Raw genomic sequence first — 26,934 nt, forward strand, 5'->3', positions numbered from 1 at the left:
GGTCATGATCCCGGGGTCCTGGGATCGAGTCCCACATCGGGCTCCCGGCTCGGCGGGGAGCCTGCTTCTCCCTCTGACCCTCTCCTCTCTCATGCTGTTTCTCTCTCGCTCGCTCTCTAATAAATAAATAAATAAAATCTTAAAAAAAAAAAAAAAAGAACAGACAAAACAATCCCTAGAGGTTGTCCCCACCAGCCAGAGTAGAAAATGTGCATGAGGGCGCCTGGGTGGCTCAGTTGCTTAAGCAACTGCCTTCGGCTCAGGTCATGATCCTGGAGTCCCGGGATTGAGTCCCGCATCGGACTCCCTGCTCAGCGGGGAGTCTGCTTCTCCCTCTGATCCTCCCCCTCTCATGCTCTCTGTCTCCCATTCTCTCTCTCAGATAAATAAAAAATCTTTAAAAAAAAAAGAAAATGTGCATGAAATCAAAATTCGTTATTTAAAAGAATTTTTAAAAAATTTCAGCAACCCAAAACTGTAATTTACATTGTTTAGCACCCAACCAAAATTACTGGGCATATATAAAAGTAGAAACATATAGTCACATACAGGAGAAAGTTCAATAGAAACAGACCCAATAGTCCTAATATCCAGATAAAAACCTTCAAGATGGTAGAGGAAAATATTAAGCGTAATGAAGAGAGGTACGAATGAGAAAAAAAATGAAAGCTAGAATTTCTGAGATAAAAAACATACACCGTATGGGATTGAAAGCAGAATAGACACTCCAAAGAAAAGATTAGTGAATATGAAGACAAAGCAAAAGAAACTATCCAAAATGAAGCACAAAGATTAAACAGAAAAAAGAAAAGGACAAAGCATCCATGACCTGTGATACAATATTAAATGGCCTGATATACATGTAACTGAAGTCCCAGAAGAAAAACAAGTTGAAAAATAACAGCCCCAAATTTTCCAACTTTGATAAAACTGTAAACCCACTGAATCAAGAATCTCAAAGAACCCCAAGTAGAATAATCTTTAAGAAAGTTGTGCAAAGACGTATCATAAATAAATTGCTAAAAACCAAGAATAAAGAGCCTATATTTTTAAAATAGAGGGGGAGAAAAGACCCTTTACATATAGAAGAATAAAGTTGAGGACAACAGACTTTTTGTCAGAAATAATGCAAGTTAGAAGAGAGTGAAGAGACTTCTGTAAAGTACTACAGAAAACCGTCAACCAAGAATTCTTAACTGAGCTAAAACATATTTCAAAAAGGAAGTCAAACAAAAACTTTTAAATGCAGTGCTATCAGATCTGTGCCCCTAGAAATATTAAAAGAAGCTCTTAAGGAGAAGGGAAATGATACCAGATGGAAATTTGGTTTTAGCCAAAGGAATATTCCTAGGGTTAATGGAGACATTTAATGATGATAAAATGGTCAATTTATCATGAAGCACAACAATCCTAATGTATATGCACCTAATAAGAGCTACATAATACATGAAAAGACCGAATTAAAAGGAAAAATGGAAAAATCTACCATTATAGTTGAGGATTCTAACATTCCTCTCAGTAACTGATAGAAAATAGGCAGAAAAGCAATATAAATATAGAAGATTAAGCTACACAATCAACTTGACCAAATTGACACTTGCTGAAAACTACAGCTAACAAAAGCAAGATGCATAATACTTTCAAGTACTCATAGAACATTCATCAAGGCAGAATATTCTGGGCCACAAAACGGAATTTTAATATAGTTAATACATTTAAGAAGGTTGAAATTATACAAATAAACATAAAGAAGAAAAATATCTGGGGGCACCTGGGTGGCTCAGTTGGTTTAAGCATCTGCCTTTGGCTCAGGTCATGATCCCAGGTTTCTGGGATCGAGCACTGCATCAGGCTCCTTGCTCAGCAGGGAGCCTGCTTCTCCCTCCCCCTACCGCTGCTTGTGCTCTCTCTCGCTACCTCTCTCTGTCAAATAAATAAATAAAATCTTGGGGAAAAAAGAGAGGAAAAAAAAAAATCTGGAAAATCCTCAAATACTTAACAATTAAACAGCATAAATACCACATGGGTCAAAAAAGAACTCAGAAGGGAAATTAGGAAATATCTTGAACTGAATTATGGATAAAAACACAACATATCAAAATATGTGGGATGCAGTTAAGGCAGTATTTAAAGGAAAATTTACTGCATTAAATGCTCAGATCAGAAAAGATGAAATATGTGAAATCAATGACCTAAGCTTCCATCTTAAAAAAACTAGAAAAAGGGGGCGCCTGGGTGGCTCAGTCGGCTAAGCGGCTGCCTTCGGCTCAGGTCATGATCCCAGGGTCCTGGGATCGAGCCCCGCATCGGGCTCCCTGCTCGGCGGGAAGCCTGCTTCTCCCTCTCCTTCTGCCTGCCACTCTGCCTACTTGTGCTGTCTATCTCTCTGTCAAATAAATAAATAAAATCTTAAAAAAAACAAAACAAAACAAAAAACTAGAAAAAGAACAGGAACTACACCACAAAAATAACAAAGCAAATAAAACAGAAGGATGGATTAGTAAAGATCAGAAATCAATGAAATAGAACACACTCACGTGCATGCACACAAAGTAGAACAAATCAATGAATATGCTGATTCTTTAAGAAAAATCACTACAACTGATAAACCACAGGCTAGACTAATGAGAAAAAAGGGGAAGACACAAATTACCAAGATCAGGAATAAAACTGGAAGTATCCATACGGATCCAATAAACATTAAAAAGATAATAAGGGAAGATTATGAACAAACACCAAAGCTCATTCAAGAAGGAATGATCAACAAAATGAAAAGGCAACCTACTGAATGGAAAATATTTGCAAGTCATATATCTGATAAGGGATTAATATCCACAACATATAAAGAAATCCTACAACTTAATAACAAAACAAAAAACCCACAAATAATCCATTTAAAAAGGGGTAGATCTGAATAGTCATTTTTTCCAAAGAAAAGCACATGAAAAGATGCCCAGCATCACTAATCATCAGGGAAATGGCAAATGAAAGCACAATGAGACATCACTTCACACCTGATAAAATAGCTATTATCAACAAGACAAGAAGTAACAAGTGTTGGCAAGGATGTGGAGAAAAGGGAAACCTTATACACTATTGGTGGGAATGTACATTGCTGCAGCCACTATGGAAAACAGTATGGAGGTTCCTCAAAAAATTAAAAACAGAACTACCATATGACCCAGCAATTACACTTCTGGGTATTTATCTGAAGAAAATAAAAGCATTAACACAAAAAAGTCTATGCATCTCCATTGCAGCATTTAGAATAACCAAAATGTGGACAACGTAAGTGTCCACTGATGGATGAATGGATAAAATGTGTATATAAAATGGAATGCTATTCTCTCATAAAAAGGAATGAAAGAAATTTTTCCAATTGAGGCTACCTGGATGGGCCTTGAGGGCATTATGCTAAGTGAAATAAGTCAGAGAAAGAGAAAGACTGTGTGATCTTACTTATATGTGGAACCTAAAAAGCAAATAAATAAACCAAGCTCACAGATACAGAGAACAGACTGGTGGCTGACAGAGATGGGGTTGGAAATAGGTGAAGAGAGTCAAAAGATACAAACTTCCAGTTATAAAATAAGTAAGTCATCAGGATGTAATGTACAGCTTGGCGACTATAGTTAAAAATACCATGTTGCATATTTGAGAGTTGCTAAGAGAGATCTTCAAAGTTCTGATCAGAAGAAAAAAAAATTCTGTAACTACATATGGTGACAGACATTACTAGACTTATTGTGATCATTTCAAAATATATACAAATACTAAATCATTATAGTGTACATCTGAAACATGTATGTTAATTGTACCTCAATTTAAAAATTTAGTATGTTCTTTCCAGTTAATAAAGTCTTACAGTAATTTTACACTTAATATTGTATGTTGCTACTGTTACCAAAAATGTTACTATTTTGTATCAACTGTCACTTTGATGTAATAATTTAAGTTTGGTATTTTCTACTGATACAGTTATTAGTAGTATGAGGAACATCAGTTAGGGTCCCAGCTAGAAACAGTACACTCAAATTAAGATGAATCAAAGATATTTACAAAAGGGCAGGCAGGATAGGAGAATCACAGGATTAATGCAGTAACCAAAATTAGAAGCCCCTACTCCTAAAACAGAAAAGATAAGGGATGAGAGCTGTTATCACTCCCCAAAGAGAAAAAAGGTGTATTGAAAGGAAACTTTGGTTGAAGGACACAGGCAACCCAACCTCAAAAGGAGGAAATAGGGAAATAAATACCTTGACCTTTGAGGTTTCCTCCCATCTTCTCCTAGAGCTCCTCACTGGCTTACCCCAACAGGAATCCAAAGTAAGGGAACCCAGTGATGAGTACAGGCTGGCCTTCAGCAGAGTGGATGTGGAGGGGCCAACAGATGATGCGAAGCATGTGTTGCTTATTTTAATAAGTATTCCTTTCTGTATTGACAATTTGAATGTTAATTAATCAGGACTGCAGTTGCTGGTGACAGAAACTCAATGTGATGTCATTTAAACAAAAAAAGGAAAAACTGGAGGAAGGGGTAGAGAAGAACTGATTTTAGGGAACAAATGCTCCTGGGGCACCATCTTCCTCATCTCTACAAGTTGGTTTCTTTGTAACAAAGTGGGGACCTGGTCTCCAGAAGTGACTTGGGTGGCATCTTTAGAGCAGTATAATGAGATGAGATGAGACTCAGCTTCCAACTCCACAGAGAAAAGTCTTAGAGAAGAACTTTACTAAGAGATGTAAATGAAGATTTGCATAAACAGGCTAGGAAGACTGATTTGAAAGATGTTAATTCTTATCAAATTATAAGCATAATGTAATCCTAAATGTCACTTGAATTTTTGGGGAATATGAAAAATAAAGTCTAAACTTCATCAAGAATTTGCCCAAAAAAGGAACAGCAAAGATAACTTGTTCAATTATTAAAATGCATTATCAAGGGGCGCCTGGTGGCTCAGTCATTAAGCGTCAGCCTTCCGCTCAGGTCATGATCCCAGGGTCCTGGGATCAAGCCCCACATTGGGCTCCCTGCTTGGCAGGAAGCCTGCTTCTCCCTCTCCCACTCCCCCAGCTTGTGTTCCTGCTCTCGCTATCTCTCTCTCTGTCAAATAAATAAATAAATAAGTCTTTTAAAAAATTGCATTATCAAGTGACTAGCAATTAAAAGTGTTATTCTGATGGAAGAATGGCAAGTTAATTGAACAAAGCAGATATGTAGGTATGTGCATAATAAAGAACCCAAACTAATGGGATGGGAATGGATTAACCAATAAATGGTGCTGGGAAAATTAACTATACGGGACAAAATTATGCTAGACCCTTAAGTCACATTTTATACCTAGATAACTTAAAAGATAACTTAAAGAGAAATGTAAAAAAGGAAAGCATAAAATATAATAGAGAAGATGAACATTTAATCTTGGTATGCAAAAGACTTTTTAAGTATAATAAAGGAGATTTTACAACATATAAATGTACAACTTAAATGAGAAAAAATTACATGCAAAATTAAAAGGCAAACCGCAAACTAGAAAAACATTCTTAAACTGAGGAACTATTACTATACTATATAAAAATATTAAACAAATGTTTACTAAATGATGTTTTTGTTGGTTAAATGTACTGTTCTGAAATCATTAGGGAAAAACAAAGCTAATTATTTTAGATAATAGTAAAAGATAATGATATTACCTTATTGAAAATAAATGCTTTAGATTGGCCATTCATAATTTAGTAAAATTTTATTTTCATTATACCTATAATAGAAGAGTAAAATACACACAGAAGTAAGGTTCACATATTTTTCATTTTTAGAAAATTAAGTCCCTTATGGTCAAAAGTGGTCATTTTATATCCTTCACACATATTCACTGTGAATAGCTTCACTCAAATTACCTAGGTTTTGTTGTATAATACATTAACTGCAGTTGCTGGTATAATTAAAAAAAAAAAAAAAAAGACAACTTGTAAAAATGTCACTCACCTGACATGGGACATTAAACACACAGAATGAGTTTAATAATGATCTGAATAAAGAATTGATTTAACTCTGCTCAAGAGTCATAACTGAACACTTCTTTCCTAATGGAAGAACAAATTCAGAATATGCTATAAATACCAATTTTTAAAAAAATTGATGAGAAAATATGAACAGTGGCTGAAAAGATAAATGGGTGCATTCAATGAGAATTTTTATTTCAATTATCCACAAAACAATATTATGATACCTTATAAAAATATTAAGTTTTAGGCTACCATTATTCATTAAAAAAAAGTGTTTGTGCTAGAAAGGTTGTTTTTGCCAACTTCCTTTTCTGGTGAGGGTTAAATTCCACATTAAGACACTGAAGATGAAAAGCTGCTGGGAAAAAAAATCTTCAAATGTACAAAGTTATTTCTCTTGGCAATTTAAAAATACATAACCATTTAAACTGAATACACATTAAATTAGTGTTTTATTTCCTTACTATACAATTGATACAAGGAACTGCTCCATTTAGTTAAAACCTAATGAATACCATCAACTTTTCCTGACTTATTTTTCTGAACACAATTAGTACATAATTTTGTTATCCTTTTTAAAATGCTTAGAAAAATTATAATATCATAGTTCACATAAAGCCCTTTAAAAATCTGACGTCCCAGGTTGTAGATGTTCAGGGTAAATGATGACAGCAGTCTTAGGAAGACCCTCTTGGAAGAGAGATTCAATACTAAACAGGTTTGGTAAACATTAGAAACCTCAACAACTTTTAGTACCAGAACTATTACCAACTTACATGAAGCTCATTTGTCACATTTTTAAATTGTCTGAATTTCAACATAGTTACCATGGCACAGATTTTTAAACTTAATGATGAAATCAGATAAGTGATGGTAGTTAAAAATTATAATTACAGGGGCTGTTGGTTTTCAAGGTTACAGTGGAACTTGGGGTTAGGGGTTGTGAACAGGGCAAGTACACAACAAAGCTCACTGATCTTACTTAGATTCAACCACTTTTCTTGAATAAATGTTGATCAGAAAAAAAAGGAATTATAATTCTAAAATATGGGAACGTAATGTATTGCTTTAAAAGTGTGACTTATTATAAAGGAGAATATTTTAAGACATAAATACCAGACATTTGTCAGATTCAGTTCCTTTGCTACACGTTAAACCAACTATTTAAATTCATATTTTGGAATTTCTTTTTGAGTCGGACATAAAACTTTTGAGTTTCACTTCTACACTTTGGGCAAAAAACCTGTCCCCCCCACCCCTTCCAGTGCTGCTGTTATTCTCACTAAATTTTCCTCCCCAAGTCAACTAAATTCTAAAAAGGGAAAAAATGATCACCATTAAGTATATTTAAAAAGTTAATGCAGATTTCAACACAGATTTGAAAACTGGAGTTCTAAAAATGTTTTGCATAAAAGCTGTTATCACTGGAATTAGTGGGAAGCCTTAACTCAGCTGTTTGAGGCTGTAACGCTCATTTAGTGTTTATGTTAAGATTAGTTTTAGTCATACCTTGTAACTCTTAAAATCTCAGAAAACAGTTAAGTGAGGAGCTGTGAGTGCCAGCAAAGCCATTTTGTCACTCCTTAACATGAACATTAAGCAAAACATTCCATCCCTCTACCTATAAAATTTTCACATTTTCTTTTCTCATATTTCCTTTAAATATTTTCCTCTCTGTCAGTCTATATTCAGGAAGAGCAAAAGTGCATTCGAGTCCCTGATCTAGTGATATTTTATATTTGTGGCACCCATCACCGTAAGTACATACTAGAAATATCTCACAGTACCAGTCTATTTTTTAAAAAGGACTGTTTAAATACTGGGTCTTATTTTTTCATGCTATCTGAAGATTAAAAGATTTTTCCCTTGGATTGGACAGTACAACTTCAATTATATAGTGCCTTAAAAAAAAAAATCAATGCCTTATAAAAGATTACCTCACTTTCTAGTTACCTTCATTATTCTAAACTGAGCTATTCAGAAAATGATTAATCAAAGTGAAAAATTTCGTCTACTTTCCAGTTCCATGAGTATGAGTATTAACATAGTGCATTATACTTTCAAATGTCACTACTGTCATCTAACATTTAATCAGGTTTTAGATGCTGTTTATATTCCTTTTTGCTTCTAAAAACCTGGTGCATTTCCATGCAAAAGAAGGTAGATATTAATAAGATTGCATATTAACTGTTCAACTTAGAAAAAAACTTGAGAGAACAATGAATGGAAAAAATCTTTAAAAACTGGAATGGAATTGTTTGGTCCCATAAAGTTCCTTAACTTTAGATTTTATTATGGTGTAACTTTTTATCTCCCAAGTTTTGTCTATAATGATACACAATTTTCTCTTAACAACTCTTGAGTTTGGGGAATAAAAGAAAGGAAGTGATTTATAACGAAGTAGCCTTGTTGCTTTTCATTGTCATGCTATCACTCACACTGTAATCAATATCATAACTATACTTTCTTTGGACCCTGAAATAAGTTGGAAAATTCATCATTGGTATTTTAGAGTTTAACACTTGGGAAAAAAAAAAAAGTGGTTTGTGCAACCATATCTGGAATTCCAGTTTACCATTAAAAACATGCAGAGTGAAGAAGACTTTCTTCTTTTGATTCCTGTATGTAAAATAAGGAAGTCTACACAAGTTCTTTACATTTTGGCAGATTTGTGCATATAAAAGGCTACTTGGATTATAAATTTTCTCCTGGCTGGTACTGTGGCTCTGTAGCAGTGAAGTAGTCTTCCAAGAAGGACTGAATATATTCAAATGTTGGTCTTTCATCAGGGTCCTTCTTCCAACAAAGATTCATCAATTCATGTAGGGATTCTGGGCAGCCCTGAGGGCAAGGCATCCTGTATCCTCGTTCCACCTGTTCTAGCACTTCACGGTTTACCATACCTAACATACAAGATCCAAATATTAGGAAGAGTGATCCCAAACATCACTAGCAAAACAGAACAAACTCCCTAGCCACTAAATGATTCAAGGTATAGTAAGTTTATTTAGTGAAAGGATTCTTTCAACAAAAAAATAAATTTTAAATGTCAAGTATATCAAGAGCTTAGAAAATGCTAATCTGTTTCAACAGGTCTAATTTTTTTTCATTCCACCTAAAACCTTACTTTTAACACTAATGCCTTCAAAAGCCAACCCCATTTGATTAATGAGAATGTAGAGTACTACTTTGAAGGACTGATACTTTCTGATATTAACAGTTTACAAGGACCAAATTTGGGTTAATGAGGGACAGTGGCAAGATAATGTCTGAAAGAACTTCCAAACAAGTTCAGAAGAAAGTTTTGGTCCTGGTAACTATATCGATGCACTTCCCTGAAACAGCTTCCTGTTTGCCTTTCTTCAAGTTATTAAATACAATTCCTTTCTTGTATTCCTTTGTACTCCTGCTTTCATTAGTAGCTCACCCTGTGTTACGCTAGGCTAAGCATACCTTCAATTATGCAGGGGGGGGGTTGTTGGGGAGATGATCCAGGATATTTAAGATATGTTTATTACCTCAGAGAATAATAGAGATTAAAGGCCCATTTGGAAAATGTCCTAACTGAGAAAGCTGAGGTGAATTGGGTCACACCTCATGTGTTTGCCCCATCTCAAGAATCATGATTCTCAAATGCCAAAATAATGAGAGGGAGAGAAGCGGACGGAAGGGAGAAAAGAGAAGAAATAAAAGCCTTTCTCCCCCTCGCATTTTTTGCTCTTACTAAACTCTAGTTAAGGCTCTTGGAATAACCAAGAGCTAAAATGAAATGCCAGCTTACCTGGATATGGCACTCTGCCCTTTGTTACCAGCTCTGTCTGCAGAATTCCAAATGACCATACATCAGACTTTATTGTAAATCGACCATATAGTGCAGCCTCGGGAGCTGTCCATTTGATTGGAAACTTTGCACCTAAAACAATGATAATCCTGCTTAAGTAAATTGTTTTTAAAAATCTATTTTTGTAAATATGCTGTAAGCAGGGCTAATCTTTTGTCAATACCTTTATTGTGTCATCAATGTCAGATTCTTCAAAAGTACAAGATACATGGGAAAAATTCTTTAAAATTTAAAATTTATATTAAAATAAATCACATTTCTTCCTCATAAATCAATGACATAAGAAAAAGAAATGTTGGTGGGGACAGAAAACTGTTCAAGAATAGAGGTAGAGGGGTGCCTAGGTGGCTCAGTCGGTTGAGCATCCAACTCTTGATCTCGGCTGAGGTCTTGATCTTGGGGTCATCAGTTTAGGCCCCATACTGTGCTCCACACTGGGCGTGAAGCCTACTTAAAAAACAGAAACAACAAAAAAAAACAACCAACCAAACAAAAAAAACCAGAGGTAGAAACTCTAATAAGCAACTAAAAACATGATTATAGGCTCTATAACGTTTAAGGAAGTCTAACACCTAGCAGCTATAGCTAACTGTTGGTTGATGAGGGCCCATTCTGTTGGATTCTAATTTTAAAAGCCTCTATTTACTCAAATATTTAGTGTATGCTTCCTATGCACAAGACGTTTGCTAATCATTATGGGAGACATAAAAACACAGCCTTTGTGAAGCTTAGACATTTAGAGTGAAAATAAGATTATAGGTGTCTTATATACTTATGTATATATACAATGTTATAAAATAGTTCTTTAGATGTTCAGAAAAGCAGATCAATTTTCACAAGCAGTCACAAAAACTTTCATTTAAAAAGCAGCAGCTAGGGGCGCCTGGGTGCCTCAGTCGTTAAGCGCCTGCCTTCGGCTCAGGTCATGATCCCAGCGTTCTGGGATCGAGCCCCGCATCGGGCTCCCCGCTCGGCGGGAAGCCTGCCTCTCCCCCCTCCACTCCCCCTGCCTGTGCTCCTCTCTCACTGTGTCTCTCTCTGTCAAATAAATAAATAAAATCTTTAAAAAAAAAAAAAAAAAAAGCAGCAGCTAGAGGCACCCGGGTGGCTCAGTCAGTTAAAAGTTCGACTCTTGATTTTGGCTCAGGTCATGATCTCAGGCTCTAGGCCCACTATGGGGCCTGCTTAAGATTCTCTCTCCTTCTCCCTCTGCTCCTTCTCGCCCTCTCTCCCTCTCAAATAAAATAAAATAAATAAAACAAAATAAAATGTAGCAGCTAAGTTAAACTTTCAAGAATGGTTAGAATTTTTAAAGTTAAGGATTATAGAAGAACAGGAAGATATTCAGCTGGAGGGAACTATACAAAAGTATAGAGGCTGAAAAGAAAGCCTTGTGTTGAAGGGGGTTTCTTAATCTGGCACGACTGGCATTTGGGGCTGGATAATTCTTTGTCTGGTGGGGCGCCAGTTTGTACATCGTAGGATGTTTACCAGTATACCTGGCCTCTACCCACTAGATGTCAGTAGCTGTCCCAGCTGTAACAACCAAAATTGTCTCCAAACATTGCCAAATGTCCCCTGAGGGAACAACATCACCCTGGTTGAGAACCTAGTTTAAGGCAACAGTTCCCAGTGGTTTGTGTACTAATGTGGTCACTGACAAAAAGTCACAGTCTGCTACGGAAAAAAAAAAGAGAGAGAGAGAAAAAGGATCACATATCAATTCACAATTTTTATTAATTTATAGGTATTATTAATTTATATTTCTTATTAATTTATAGGTATATCCTTTATCCTGAGATTATGTCCTTCCTACTTGGATAGTATTAAAATGCTTTCTTTTATGAAATGATGATAACAGTTGATAGCTGAGAAAAAAATTTTTTTGGCCTACTAACTAAATCTTTACTAATCTTTATGCTGGGCTTACTAGACTGTATTGAAATAGTTTGTTTACAATTCAGTCTTAGACATTAGTCAATGAGCTCCTCGACAGCAGAAACCAAGCTCTCCTAGCCGTGCCCTCATGCCTAGCACAAACATTTGTTAAAGGTAAGCCAGCACTAGAGAGTAGGGGACGTGGCATGCCAAGGCATCTTTTTTTTTTTCTTTAAAGGCCTCTATCTTCGTAGGTGTGGAAAGTGACTGAAGATTTTCAAGCAGGATCGACAACCTACGTCATGATTTGTTTTGGAACCTACTCAATCTCTGCCTGTCAAAGTTACTCTCTTTCAGGGTGCCTGGGTGGCTGTCGGTTAAGATCTGACACTTGATTTCGCTTGGGTCATGATCTCAGGGCCCTGAGATTGAGCCCTGCGTGGGGCTCTGTGCTCAGCTGGGGGTGGGGGGGACGACAGTCTGCTTCGGATTCTCTCTCCCCCTCTCCCTCTGCCCCTTCCCCCTGCATGCTCGCTCTCTCAGATAAATCTTAAAAAAAAAAAAAAGTTACTCTTCTCCAAAGCCCTGCTCTCTGAGCCATACCCTCTGTGAATTCCTTCCTGTTCTTTCCTCTTTCCCACAGTACTTTTCATATACTCTTTTGACATCAATTACACAATAATTTGCTTTATAGTTATATACATACATATACATATATTTCACCTATTAAAATATAAGCTCAATATTTACTATCTATTATGTTAGGTAATGTCAGGCACAATATTTTATTTCACTGAAGTTTCACAACAATCTTTAAGAGGAGGTATTACCATCTAGTCTTTGTAAGTAAGGAGACTGAGGCACAGTCAAAAAATTTAGATAACTTGGTTGAGGTCTCTGGGTAAAAAGATGGAACTGGGATTCAAAAACTCATACTCTTTCCATATGCATATATTGTATATATGTATGTTCAGTAAGTATGTACTGAATTAAAGTTTGCAAAAACAGACATCAAACAGAAGAATCAACCTTATATTAATTTCCACAAGTTCCCTTCCCTCTGTATAGTGTAAATCTTCCAAACATCTTTATTTATCACAATTATAAATTTGAAGAATTATAAATCTGGTGTAAAGATGGTTTCCAAGTCCTTTATAAAATTGTATGCCATTACTCAATTTATTAACTTCAAAAATACCTTTTCTGATCCTTAGTGTAGTAAAATCTGGATGGTTCTGAAGTTTGTAACAAAAGGAATTTAAAAATGCTTATTTGTTGGCATGACAAAAATAGTAAAAAAAAAAAAGAGGAGTGTACTGCTTGCTATATTTATAACACAAAAAACACAAAGTCAAGTTCCTCCTTGAGGGAAATAAGTATCATAAAGTCATGGCATCATGTATATACATGATAAGATGTTTCTGTGACTCTTCTGAACAGACCTAGAGTGATTCTTATTCTGCAAAACCCTGAATACTCAAAAGAATGGTAAGAAAATCCATTGAGCATTAGGTTACGCTTGCATTTACTAAAAGTAATTTTACCTTGTCTTGCTGTATATTCATTGTCTTCAATTAACCTTGCTAAACCAAAATCTGCTATTTTGCACACAAGATTTTCTCCTACAAGAATATTAGCAGCCCGAAGATCTCGGTGAATATAATTCATTCTTTCAATATATGCCATACCATCAGCAATCTTGAAAAGGAAAAAAAAAAAAGACATATGATACAAAGGGAAGGAGGGAGAGGGGGAGTCAGAAAAGGGAGAGCAGGAGAAGAAACAAGAGATGCGTATGGCCCACAAAGCCTAAAACATTTATATGGCCCTTTACAAAAACAGTTTGCTGAACCCTACTGTTGTGTTTAAGAGCCTTGAACACAGGACCATGGACTAGGCTTGGCATATGCTAAAGCCTCACATGGACAGTTTCTTGGTATAAAGCTTCCCTAAAGGGGCGCCTGAGTGGCTCAGTCATTAAGTGTCTGCCTTTGGCTCAGGTCATGATCCCAGAGTCCTGGGATTGAGCCCCGCATCGGGCTCCCTGCTCAGCGGGAAGCCTGCTTCTCCCTCTCCCATTCCCCCTGCTTGTGTTCCCTCTCTCCTGTGTCTCTCTCTGTCAAATAAACAAATAAAATCTTTTAAAAAATAAATAAAAAATAAAGCTTCCCTAAACTTTCAGATTCCATGGATATCTGGATGCTCACACCAAGAAAGCAGTCTCAGAACCAACATGTCAACTAAAGGCGTCTCGAACACCTACCACATTTCTGAATAGAAACTTTTAGTAGTTTTCACTCATATTTAAAAACAAAGATTCAGGGGAATACAAGGCACAGTATAGGGAATACAGTCAGTGATGTTGTAATAGCATCATATGGTGACAGATGGTAGCTACACTTGTGAACACAGTATAAAGTATAGACTTGTTGAATCACTATGCTATATACCTAAAACTAATGTAACATTGTGTCAACTAAAATTAAAAAATTTTTTTAATATATAAAATTGCTAGTACATGGTAATAAAAATTTAAAAATAAAAACAAAAATTCAGAAGAGTAAAAATAGCCCATTTTTAAGTGTATATTGCCATCTTCATTCTTGTTTTGGACTATATTAAATAGAAAGTTCAGCATATACTTTAGATTTCCAAAATTTTCTTTGGAATAGCAACCACTTGTTATCTTAAAATTTATCTGCTGAAATATAAATACATATGGATTTCTAAAAGGCCACATGATACACGACAGCACTATACTGGGAATTACATGCTTGGTTCTAATATTAGTGAGTTATATGAATCTGTTAGATACCGCAGGGTCTTCAGACACTACGTTATCTGTAACATAAGGAAATCAGACTAGATTATCTCTAATGTTCCTTCCAACTCTAAAATTCCATGATTTCACTATATAAACAACAGCTCTACTATGATTATTTTACATTTTTATGTATACTTTCAATGCAAACTGATGCATGTACAGATACACAAATACCTGAGCAGCCATATCAACCAGTTGTGGGAGCTTCAAATACTTTCCATCTCCCTCCTTCAGGAAATCCAATAAACTCCCTATAAGAGAGAGAAAAATGTTCATGGAAAATAAGCAAATCTTAAATTAGGATTGAAATAAACATTCCCCCACCTCCAAACAAATCACCACAATACAAAACTTAAAACTTGTCATTCTTTAATATTTATTGCAGCTTTGGAATTTCTGAATAATTATCTTTAATATTCTGTAAGAGATCCCTAAACTGAAATTTTTTAAAAACTTCTCTGATAACATATGGAAAATTCAATCATCTCATTAGATTGTAGGCATTCCTTCTTTGCTATGATCAAGATTAGCAATCCCAATTCTGATCCAAAAGGCAGTATCAGATACCTGTATATTTTTAAGTCAATCTGAATCAAGAGCGCAGACAACTGGGAGTATCTTGGGGTACTTAAAAATAGACCTTGGTGGCTGAGTTGACATGGAAGTGTTAGTCTAATTAACTTCTCTTAATTTTAGCAGAAGATACCATGGAACAGCAAAGTACTATGAATAACAGCTAACAGAAAGGCTAGAAAAGTCTAGTTGCTATTCTTGTATTACTGGTTAAAAACTTACCATGTACCTGAAGTTAATCAAGAAAAAATAGCAGATAAACCAAAATTAAGGTACATTTTTTTTATTTTTTAAAAGATTATTTATTTATTTATTTGACACAGAGAGAGAGAGAGACAGCGAGAGAGGGAATACAAGCAGGGGGAGTGGGAGAGGGAGAAGCAGGCTTCCCTCTGAGCAGGGAGCCCGATGCGGGGCTCGATCCCAGGACCCTGGGATCATGACCTGAACCGAAGGCAGATGCTTAACGACTGAGCCACACCCAGGCGCCCCTTACGGTACATTTTTAAAACAACTATACTGTTCTTGTCAAAAATAACAATGTCATCAAAGACAAGAAAAGCTAAGAAAGGGACTGCTCCAGATTAAAGGACACCAAAGAAAAATGACAACTAAAAGAAATCCAGGACCATGGACTGGATCCTGGATCGGGGGAAAGTACTGTTAATTAAGGACATTCACCAGGACAACTGATGCAAATGTGAAATATGGACGGACTGATATCAGATAATGGAACTGTATCCAATTTTGTCTTTAGGAGACAAACACTGAAGTATTTAGAGGTAAAGGGAACATAATATTTGCAATGTGCTCCTCAGTTCTGGGAAAAATCCTTATATTTTACGTATTGAAAGATACATATATAATTAACAATTGGCAAATCTGGCTGAAATATGTATGAGAATTCTGTGTATTATTTTTACAACTTTTCTAAAGTTTAAAAGTATTTCAAAATAAAACAAGACAAAGAAAGCCCTTTCCACGACAGGATTGTGAAGCAAAGGAGAGCTATGACGTAATCTCTTCCTTTACAGAGATTCAAAGTCAGAGAATATATTTCTTCTGGTCTGTCTACTGCAGATGGAACATGGTATTGTGTTTGTTACTTTATCAGCCCATTTGAATATTTACGAAGGATCTACTACATGTAAGGCACTATGAAAGATATACAAAATACAAAGATAAATACGTCACGGTCCCTGAGCTTGAAGAGATCGTGATCTAGTAAGAAAGTATAATATATAGATCTAGGAACTATACAAATAATATACGAAAACAAATATTGCACAGTAGGTGTTATAAAATGTACTGTAAAACCTACAGTTTTACAGACACAATAGATATGGTTAATTCTATGGAGATGTCAGAAAAGGCTTTACAGAGGAGATCTGTTTCTAAGGAAGAATGGGGGCAACAGGGAATTCTAGGAAGAGAGATTAACAAGTAGAAAGGCAGTACTGCATGTGACATCAAAGTTCAGGGAACTGAAAACAGTCCTTCCTATGCAAGAACACAGGGGACAAAAATGGGAACTGATGAGGAAGAGACTACAGAAGGAAAGAGAAAACAGAAGGCAATGCATCAATGGACTTTAACCTTTTTACATGAAGTTTTATACTGAGAAGCAATATGATCAGATTTATGTTTAAAAAGCAATCATTCCAATAATAATATGGAAAATGAAATTGGGCCAAAACTGCATAAAAGGATTAAGTTTATAAGTTCCTAAAATAGTCTAGGAAAGACAGACTATTATGTTAAAATCTAGCAATGACAGTGGGAATGGAGAGGAGATATTTTCCAGAGAAATGTGATAAATGGGATCAATGGCACCGAATGGACCATTATTACACAAGGTGGTGGGGAAGTGAAGACTGCTGGGCCCTATGGCCAGAGTTTGCATCTCTGAGTTTCCAGGTGATGTTAATGTTGCTGCCATCCAATGCACTAGAGACTCTTGCATATAGGCAAGAAGAGGCAAGCACAAGGACATTCACTGTTACAGTGACAAACTAGAAGCAAGCTAAATGTTCACTGGGAAAGGAATGAATAAACAATGGTATACTCATACAGAATCTCAACCAACAGTTACAAATATACAAATTAGATCTTCCCTTATCCATATGAATAAATATCAAGAACATAATGTTGAATGAAAATAAAGCTAGTCAGATTTATGTAAGTTAAAAACATACAAATATTGTTAATAGGTAAATATGTATCAATAAAAGTACATCAATATGAAAGACAGATGGAAAAGGTAGGCACCAACTTCAAAATTAAGGCTACCTCTGGAAGGGAAATGGGCCCAAAAGAACCTGAAGAGAAGGCTCAAATGAGAATGGGCTCAAGGAGGGGTAAAAACAAAGATGCAATTAGATCTGTAATGTTTTGTTTTCTTAGTAGAGAGATCTGAAGCAAATATGGCAAAGTGTAAACATTAAATTTGGATGGTAGGGACATGGTTGTTATGGTATTCTCTGTATGTCTGAAATATTCCACAATTTAAAAAAAATCTATGAAAAGTGCTGACATTAAATAAACAGTTTTAAAAAAGAGTAAATGGCTGGTTAGGAAGTGAAGATTTTTAAAAAAGGGAGAAGGGAAGCAAACAAGCAGAGCAGAAGGTGAAAAGCAGATGTTGAGACCTAGGAAGGGTTTTCTTTTTAAAGGAAGGATCAAAAACACAGGTAAAGAAATTGTCCTTAAACAGAGGAAGAGACACTTCTTTTCTTCACTTCCTTTCCTATAAGATAAATTGACATCACATAAATACTCCACATGGCAATGCAGAGTATACAGAAATAAATAGAAGGTACAGTTCTTTTGTTTTAAAGAATCTAAGGTGCCATGATTGATACATTAAGTAGAAGAACATTTTTTCAGTGTAACAATAGATAATTACTAAAATAGTGAAAAACTGCAACACACAGAAATCTAAGATTGGAATTGGTGTCATTTTGACAATTCCTTTTCTCTGATCTTTAACCAATGACAACAAATCCTACCTCCGCCCCCATCAAATGTGCCTTATAGTTATATTCTTCCCAGGAAACATACATAAATATGCAAAAATCTGACACACAACTTCAGGGGAAGTTCATGGACCCTTTGAAGCTCATCCATCACCCAGGCAGAGGGCAGGTACTCAATAAGTAATAATGAAATCAATTCAGAGGAGCCTTAAGTTTTTTTCACATACCTCTCCAGCCTTATTTCCAACCAGCTGCCTTCTGTACATTCTACTTCCCATGGTTTTGTTCCCCATTTCCTCATATCCACTTAGCTCTGCAGAAATACCCATACCTTTCCCTTTACCCATCCATAGCCTTTATAACCTTAAAGGTCAGTTTAAGACTTGACTTTTCTACTAATTTTTCTCAATATATTCCAGCCTATGTGACCTCTTCCTCATTTCTATACTTACTGAATGTGTTAAACACCTGGAAATTCATTATGCTTTGGCCTTGTAGCTTATTTGTTTACAGTGAGCTAATATTTACTTTTATACTGAAAATTAACTCATCAGAAGCTCAGGTCTTTTCTCTGAAAATTCAATATAAGTTATTTGGGTGCTTAATTTCTTTGGTACCTTATACTGACTAGCAGAGTGTCCTGTAAATTAGAAGTATTCATACATTTTGGTTGTTAAAAATTTATAGAATAGTCTGATTATAAACATTTCATAGGATATAATGATCATGACAGATATGGACATTAATGGATGGCCTCAAATACTTGACTTAAGTATAATCTGAAGGAAATATGATTGATGGCCTGCTTGAGAGATAGGGAAATAAAATTCCAGATGAAAGACTTTGAACAGAATCATGGAAACCACAAGCAGTAAGAAGACTTGTCTAGCAAGGAAAGTGGGTTTATCTGGGAGCACACGAGGCAGTGAGTTTGAATGTATTATTGAGGATCAACTGCTAAGTACCTGAAACAAAATGGGTAAGTATGGAGTTTTAAAACCAGAAGGGTCATTTGTGATCTTGCATTCTAAATCTCCCATCTAGAAATAATTCTAACCCAGGAAATCTGACAACATAAGATGTCTATCATGTTCCCCCAATTAAATAATTCTTGAAATCAATATACAAAGTTAAATGGACCATTAGCTTTACCTCCATTATATTCTTATGCTATCAATATCTTTTTTTTTTTTTTAAGATTTTATTTATTTGACAGAGAGAGACACAGCGAGAGAGGGAACACAAGCAGGGGGAGTGGGAGAGGGAGAAGCAGGCCTCCCGCCGAGCAGGGTGCCCAACGTGGGACTCGATCCCAGGACCCTGGGATCATGACCTGAGCCGAAGGCAGATGCTTAACGACTGAGCCATCCAGGCGCCCCATGCTATCAATATCTTGATTTAAACTTCCTCCTTGTCCCTCTTCCCCTTCTTATATAGTTCATCCAATGTACTCTGAAAGGGATTATTTGGCAGATGTTTGCAGCAGAGATTCCTTCCAAAAAGTGCCATGTGCCTTGGGGCACATGGTTTGGCTATCAATTAGTAGGCTACCTCAATTCTTAATTTTTGGCTTTTCTATTCCTTTGGGAGGTGGGGGGTTGATTTCCTACAGCAAATATGTAGCTTGTAATTGGCCCTGTCACCACTAGATGGAACTACATTGTTGGCCAAAATGGGACTACTTGAGAGGGATGACATAATCAGTAGCTTTAATTATGGATGAGTGACTCATTAAGAGTTGGGGGGAAAAAAGATAAAGTTCGAGAGGGCAAAAGGAGGACTATTAACATACTTAGTGCTTACTGGTTCCTCTTCTAAAGCATCATCTGTCCCTTCTCTTTATCCTGACCCTAACCAATTCTGTTACTAAAGATCCCACCTTGGGGTCTGGAATTTGGGAGAATGGAGGAATTTTAGTGAATGATAGTGGAAAAAAGTTTCTAGGAACCTGACTATGGAGATTGTTTTTATACTAAAATAAGATTTCATTAAGTTTACCTGATTTCTTTGATTTAGGAATAAAGATATAAATATGTTTCTAACTGCATTATTTTAATTTGTAGAAATACTTTTTCACTTTCCTAGCTATTCCATTTCCTTTAGTCAAATGGAATAAAAAACCTACTTACTTTCCTTTTTTTTTTTTTTTTTTAAGATTATTTATTTGAGAGAGCGAGAATGAGAGAGAGAGAGAGAGAGTACATGAGAGGGGGGAGGGTCAGAGGGAGAAGCAGGCTCCTTGCTGAGCAGGGAGCCCGATGCGGGACTCAATCCCGGGACTCCGGGATCATGACCTGAGCCGAAGGCAGTCGCTTAACCAACTGAGCCACCCAGGCGCCCAAAAACCTACTTACTTTCAACATAAATTGAGCTGGCTTAATTCTCCTTTTAAACTTTGTACTATCCTCTGGAATACCTGCAACTAATCACTATTCCATTACATAAAATGTCAGATTTTCTCCTTTCAATGTCTACATAAAAATCTCAAATTAGGGAACACTAGACAATAAAAATTTGTATGCATAAAAATAGAAATGAAGATTAAAAAAAATTTTTATCAACATGAATACCCTAAAAGAAACTAATATACACATACCTTTTGACATAAACTCAGTGACAATGTAAATTGGCTCTTCAGAAACAACAGCATATAGTGGAACAAGTTTGTCATGTCTTAATTTTTTCATTATCTGAGCCTCCTGAAGAAAAGCTTCTGGCATCATTGTACCTGGTTTTAGTGTTTTGATTGCTACTTTCGTGGTTCCATTCCATGTTCCTAGAGAAACACAGTCTACTATTTTAATCTATATATTAAGAGATTTTAAGCCAAACCTCAATGAGCAGCAGTTACCTTAAATATTTCAATATATCTTATCTAAAGTTATGGTTAATTTTAATCTATGGCTAAAGAAATGACAAAAAAACAAAAGTTCAGGCTTCTTACCCATCCATACTTCACCAAAACATCCTTGTCCTAATTTAACCTCTAGTCGCAAAGATTCTCGAGGGATTTCCCAAGCATCTTTTGCTAGACCTTGAGTCTGGGGTTTCACAGTTGGACACACGGTTGTTAACTTATGGCATAAACCATCAGCATGTTCTAGATAAATGAATAAACTATACTGTAAAATGAATTAATTACAAAAATTAAGGTACATCTAGTACATTAATGTTTTAGAAGTTTAAATTGAAGAAAACAAAAACAAAAACATAATGTTCTCTCAGTTTTACTCTACAAGCACAAACACCAAAAAGGGAGCTGTATGGTATGTAAGAAGCAAAACATACAAGAGATGAAACACCTTTTGTTAAATACATTTTTGAAGTTATAATTTACTGAATACTTATTTTGTCTCAGCTATTGTGCTAATTCAGTACTTTACAAATATCTCATATAAATAAGTCTTGAAAAACTTAAGCGGCTTTCTTAATGTCACCCAGTAAGTGATGGATATGGGATTCAAACCATAGTTCTGGTTGCCCCCAAAGTTCTGTTTTTGACCACTGTGTTTTGTTTCTTCCCAAAGAGAATGCTACTATTGACTGCTATTCCTAATAGCCACTAATGTAAGAAGCATACCAAAAATTAAGGAGAAAACTTCTTCATTTAAGAGACTGGTTTTCAAACAAGGGAGACACAAAAACAGGAAATCCCAAATTCACTATGGCTTGACTTGTGAATCCTGCTTACACAATCTTTCTTATTATAAATAAGACATGTTCCCTCCCATGTTCAACAAGTAACCACACAAATTAACATTCTAAAAAGTGCAATTACAACTGATGCAACTGCTTCGTAACATGTTTGATCAATGTCAAGATTGGTGGTTGACTTGACAGACTTCGTAGCTAGCTGTCACTGAAGAAGAGACTGCCATGGAAATTTCCCCTCCCCTAGTATTAATAATTTAAAAACTTTTAGATACATTCATGTATCAAATTGGCAAGGCAAAATTTTGAGACACAAGAATCTAATACTGAATACCTTTCAAAGGTCCTTGAAAGACTAGAAGAATGTCTACAGTTGTGATAGGTTAATTTTCCAGGAAAAGAAAAATGCATCTTCAGATTAAATTTCATTGGATTTATACTTTAGGAAGTTTTATGTGGTCCAGCCATGCAGAGGAAGGTAACCCAAAAGGACATCTGATAGAGCTTTTTACATTAAGTGTTTAGTTTTACCCACTTAATAAATGTCCCTAAAAAATATTTGTTTTTATGCTTTTTTATTTATTGTCATAATCTATCTCGGTATTTAGCTACTATGAAACTCCAATGTAAATACTATGCCAGGAAGATATAAGGAATCAAATAATGGTAGTCAGATTTTAGCATATCTAAGAATCTAATTCAGGTAATAAATACTACCTGCTCCTCAATTTTAAAACTAGAATACAACAGACATCTATCGAGCACATTCTTGTGTGTAAAATAACAAACTAAACCTTAAGAGACATGAAGACAGAGATTCTGTTCTCATAAAACAGATCAAGAAATAATTTTCACCTGCGAAACATTCACATACCTGTGTAGTGTTTTACCAACTTCTGCAGAGTATCAAATTGTGCTCTGGTTGTGATATAGTATCCACCGTTGTCAAGTTTCCTAATTTTATAGTGTTTCACATTGTCACCTCTTACCTCATCCCAATCACGAATAGAGAGAGAATAAGCACCTAGTGGGGGAAACAAATACTTTTTCTGTATCTTTCTCAAAATATTGTCCAAGAAAATTTTTATACTTATATTACATTATAATTACCTTTAGTAGTTTCACTCTCTCTTACTAAGAAAATACCTCGTTGATTCCCAGGATTCAGAAGTAATCTTTCAGCATCTTTTCTCCCCATTTTGCCAAAATACCATCTGGAAAAAATAGTGTTCTGAGTTAGAAATGTGGAAGGGTCAGAAAGATTATAAATAAGGATCAGTAAGAATGGAATGGAAGGATGACAACAAAGAGCTACACAGCTTAAAAATACAGCAAAACATAATAAAGGGTCTTTATTAAATAGAATTATAACAAATATTACTCTCAGAATTTACTGTCCTAGTATTTCCATGTATTGACTATTCAACCAGTCTCTTCAACTCTACCTGCAAGTCACAGGATCAGTAAATGGAGAGAGAAAGGCAACAATAACAGAGAACCTCTCAGTCACTGACAGATGGAAATGTTAAGACTAGTAGGAAGAACAGAAGTGGTTCTCTAGTAACAGTGTGATCATCTGCATTCATTAAGGTGCAAGTGAACCATATCCAAATTATTAGCAACTCTAAATTAGCATGGCTTTGGTTTAATACAGAAGCTCACAGAATAAAACAGGAAGTAACAAGTGTCAAGCAGAACAGAATTATGGAAACAAATTACAAATCATAAAAGCAAACAAACATTGATAGAGCACCTACTATGTGCAAGGTACTATGTTAAGTGTTGTGATATGAAAACAAAGTAGTATTTATGAATCCCAGATACTCTTGGTTTGACCTAAAAAATATGTCACTGAAGGTGAATTTTAATTTTTTAAAAGTTGTGAGAATAGCACATAGAATTCTCATATACCCTCCACCCAGATTTCTCAACGTTAAAATTTTACTTTGTTATATTCGCTTTCCCTGTATACATATTTTTTCTGAACTGATAGAGAGTAAGTTGCAAACATTCTGAAACATTACCCCTAAATACCTCAGTGTGTGTTTCCTAAAGACAAGGATACTCTCCTACATACCCACAGAGCAAGCACCTTAGTCAAGAAATTAACACTGGGCGCCTGGGTGGCTCAGTTGGTTAAGCAACTGCCTTCGGCTCAGGTCATGATCCTGGAGTCCCTGGATGGAGTCCCGCATTGGGCTCCCTGCTCGGCAGGGAGTCTGCTTCTCCCTCTGACCCTCCCCCCTCTCATGTGCTCTCTCTCTCATTCTCTCTCTCTCAAATAAAATCTTAAAAAAAAAAAAAAAGAAATTAACACTGATACAATACTATCAGTGTTGTAAATACAATACTATTTACCAAAGGTAAATTTTTGAAATGAAAGAGTCTGCAGAATATAAAATGGGTTCATATACTTTTTTAAGTGAAAATATGAAGGATACAGACTAGGCAAAATAGTATTATTAATGCAGATTCATTTATGATCCTACTGTAAGCAAATACTATGGCATTAATTATTAATTTTCAAGTAACATCTCCTATTAATATGATATATTAGCTGTATTAAGACTGGTATGTAATTGTGCCTGTGTAAAGTTGTGGCTAAGTAGAACGTGCATTAAAACATTTTTAAAATCAAAGTAATTAATAAAATATGAAGTAGTGCCATACTCTTCTGCCTGAATGGAATCTGCAGGGGCTACATAATTGCTAGGGATATAGCCATTCTTTCCTGTAGCAATTGATCTTGCTTCCCACCAGTCTCCTTCCCTGCAACACATAAAACAACAATTACCACAAGGTAGATGACTGCTCAAAACACAGTTTACTGCAGTGTTGCCTTGTATCTATGTAGAAAAGAGGTTTAACTTCCATTTTTTAATGCATTCATTTGATCAAAAATTAAACTCAAAAGAATATTTAAAAACAGGTTACTTGAATTAAGGGAATCACAAATGCATACATATTTCTGCTCCAAACGAAAAAAAAAAGTTTAATTTTAGTTATAAGATCCCTTCTTTACATAACTATCTTCAACCTAAAACAATAAACTATACTGACTAAAACAGTTTGGGCAGTAAATCTTTTAAATTATTCAGTTTCAACTGGATGTTTTCTTTTTTAAAAGTTTTACTGACATAATTTGCATACCATAAAATTCCCCCTTTAAGATGTACAATTTAATGGATTTAATATATTCAGAGTTGTACAACCATTACCACAATCAATTTTAGAACATTTCATCACCCCCCACTCAAGAAACCCTATACCCATTAACAGTCACTCTCCACTCCTCCACCCGCCTCCCCCCAACACTGCCTAACACTAAATCTTTTTTGTTCCTATGGATATGACTATTGTGGACATTTCATATAAATGGAATCATACAATAATGTGGACTTTTGGACTAGTTTCTTTCACTTATCATAATTTTTTCACAGTTCACCTATGCTGTAGTATGTTATCAGTAGTTCATTCTTTTTTACTGTCAAATGCTTTTAACCATACATAAAATCATAATGTTCCTTTTTAGTCATTTTAGGAAAAGTATCAGGATGCCCTAAAAATGTATACAAAATATTTGCAACAGACAAGAATAAAAAATTTAACTCCTAGAATAAACTATATTTACAAAAATGTTACCCATAAATATTTAAACAAGATTAAAATCAATTCGGAACATGAGAACTATGTGTAGTTTGCAATACATAAGCCCTGATTTTTCCAAAATTAATGTGAAAGAAGCAAATATTATCAGTCTCTAATGAGGAAGATATATATGGATTCTGCCACTAAAAATTAAATGCATGTTTTGCTTTGCCAGAGGAAAGTACTGAAAATATTTTATCTAAACTGAAATTTTATAAATGATCGAGGGGAATTTGTTCTCTAGAAAATGAGATGAAAAATCCTTTGGCAATTCAAATATTTATTCTCACACACTTGGTTTGTAGCTTCCTAGTATATATTAAGCACTCTCATATACACAAACTTAAAACTTTGCATTTGTGCTAACCATTCATGATTCAAACATTTATTGAATACCCTTTAAGTGACAGACTTTATGAGAGGGTATGCTAGAAAGAGAGGTAAAAAGACTGTCTGTAAGCTCAAGAAACTCAGCCTAGAGCAGAATTTCTCAACCATGGTCTTACTGACTCTTTGGGCTAGTGTTGTTGGGGGCTGTCCTGTGCACTACAGGATGTTCAGCAATATCCCTGGCCTCTACCCACCAGAAAACAGTGGAGGCACCCTATCTCCAGACATTGCTAAATGTCTCCTGCGCACTTTTCCCTAGGTTGAGAACCACTGGTCTAAAAGAATGACAAGCACACAATAAATTATAATTCGAAGTAGTGATCGCAGTATGATTGAGGTTTGCACAGGGTGCTACATCAACATGTAAGACAGATACCTAATATAGCAGGAGATGGGGTGTGGGCCAGGTAGGAGAGGAAGAATGTTAAGAAAGGCCTCCTTGAGAAATGACATAGGAATATAAATTTTGAAGGATGAACAGGGTTGGCCAGATAAAAGAAAAAGAAATGGAGACAGGAAGTCACGTTCCAGAAAAAAGAAACTACGTATTAAGGCATGGGAAGGTGAGAAACCCAGTGTATTCATAAAATTTCAAGCAATTCAGTATGGCTGGACGGTTAAATGAGGAAGGGGAAGCAGCTGGATGGCTGATGTCTACCATTGTTATTGCTTTTCTTTTATCTTGACAACAACTGGTAGCTATTGAAAAAGGATTTTAAAGCAGAGAGTAATGATCATATTTTATATTCTGGAACAATAATGGATGGCAAATGGGAGCAAGAATGTTAGGAAATATGACTGGAAGTAAAGAGACCATAATATACGGGATCTATTTTCTATAACAAGCATTGAATTTTCAATTCAAACACTGAATTTTTAGTGGGCCACTAAATGACTTTCATTATTTAGTGGCTCACTAAAAGTCTAAGAGTCATCTCAGACTAAAAGTCTTAAACAAAAAGTCTAAGAGTCAACTAAGGAAAAAGCAACTTAATGTGGTCACGTTGGGACTGCAGGGGCTCCCTACTTGGCCTTTTCCCTTTGTTTTTTGTTAAGAGAAAGAAAGAAAGAAGAACCTTAAATCATCCTATACTTAAATAGGAAAAAAGAATTCTCTTTATAAAGACTTCCTTTTAAAGTAATATACT

At 35.5% G+C, this 26,934-nt stretch overlaps 1 protein-coding gene across 1 annotated transcript in view; it reads right to left on the reverse strand.

Annotated features, from left to right (window-relative positions):
* Positions 1-5,725: 5,725 nt before the first annotated feature.
* YES1 (YES proto-oncogene 1, Src family tyrosine kinase) overlaps positions 5,726-26,934 on the reverse strand; it is a 212,791-nt gene continuing 191,582 nt past the window's right edge. The window contains exons 4-12 of the mRNA XM_081801548.1: positions 24,419-24,517; positions 22,859-22,962; positions 22,623-22,772; positions 21,042-21,197; positions 20,694-20,873; positions 14,724-14,800; positions 13,270-13,423; positions 9,788-9,919; positions 5,726-8,909 (exon numbers count right to left, since the gene is read on the reverse strand). Coding sequence (XP_081657674.1) covers positions 8,701-8,909; positions 9,788-9,919; positions 13,270-13,423; positions 14,724-14,800; positions 20,694-20,873; positions 21,042-21,197; positions 22,623-22,772; positions 22,859-22,962; positions 24,419-24,517 — 1,261 coding nt within the window. The 3' untranslated portion in view covers positions 5,726-8,700. The remainder of the gene's footprint in view (positions 8,910-9,787; positions 9,920-13,269; positions 13,424-14,723; positions 14,801-20,693; positions 20,874-21,041; positions 21,198-22,622; positions 22,773-22,858; positions 22,963-24,418; positions 24,518-26,934) is intronic.

Source organism: Leptonychotes weddellii, chromosome 13 (genome assembly GCF_054177405.1).
Source record: "Leptonychotes weddellii isolate Sample4059 chromosome 13, ASM5417740v2, whole genome shotgun sequence".
Classification (NCBI taxonomy): Eukaryota; Metazoa; Chordata; class Mammalia; order Carnivora; family Phocidae; genus Leptonychotes; species Leptonychotes weddellii.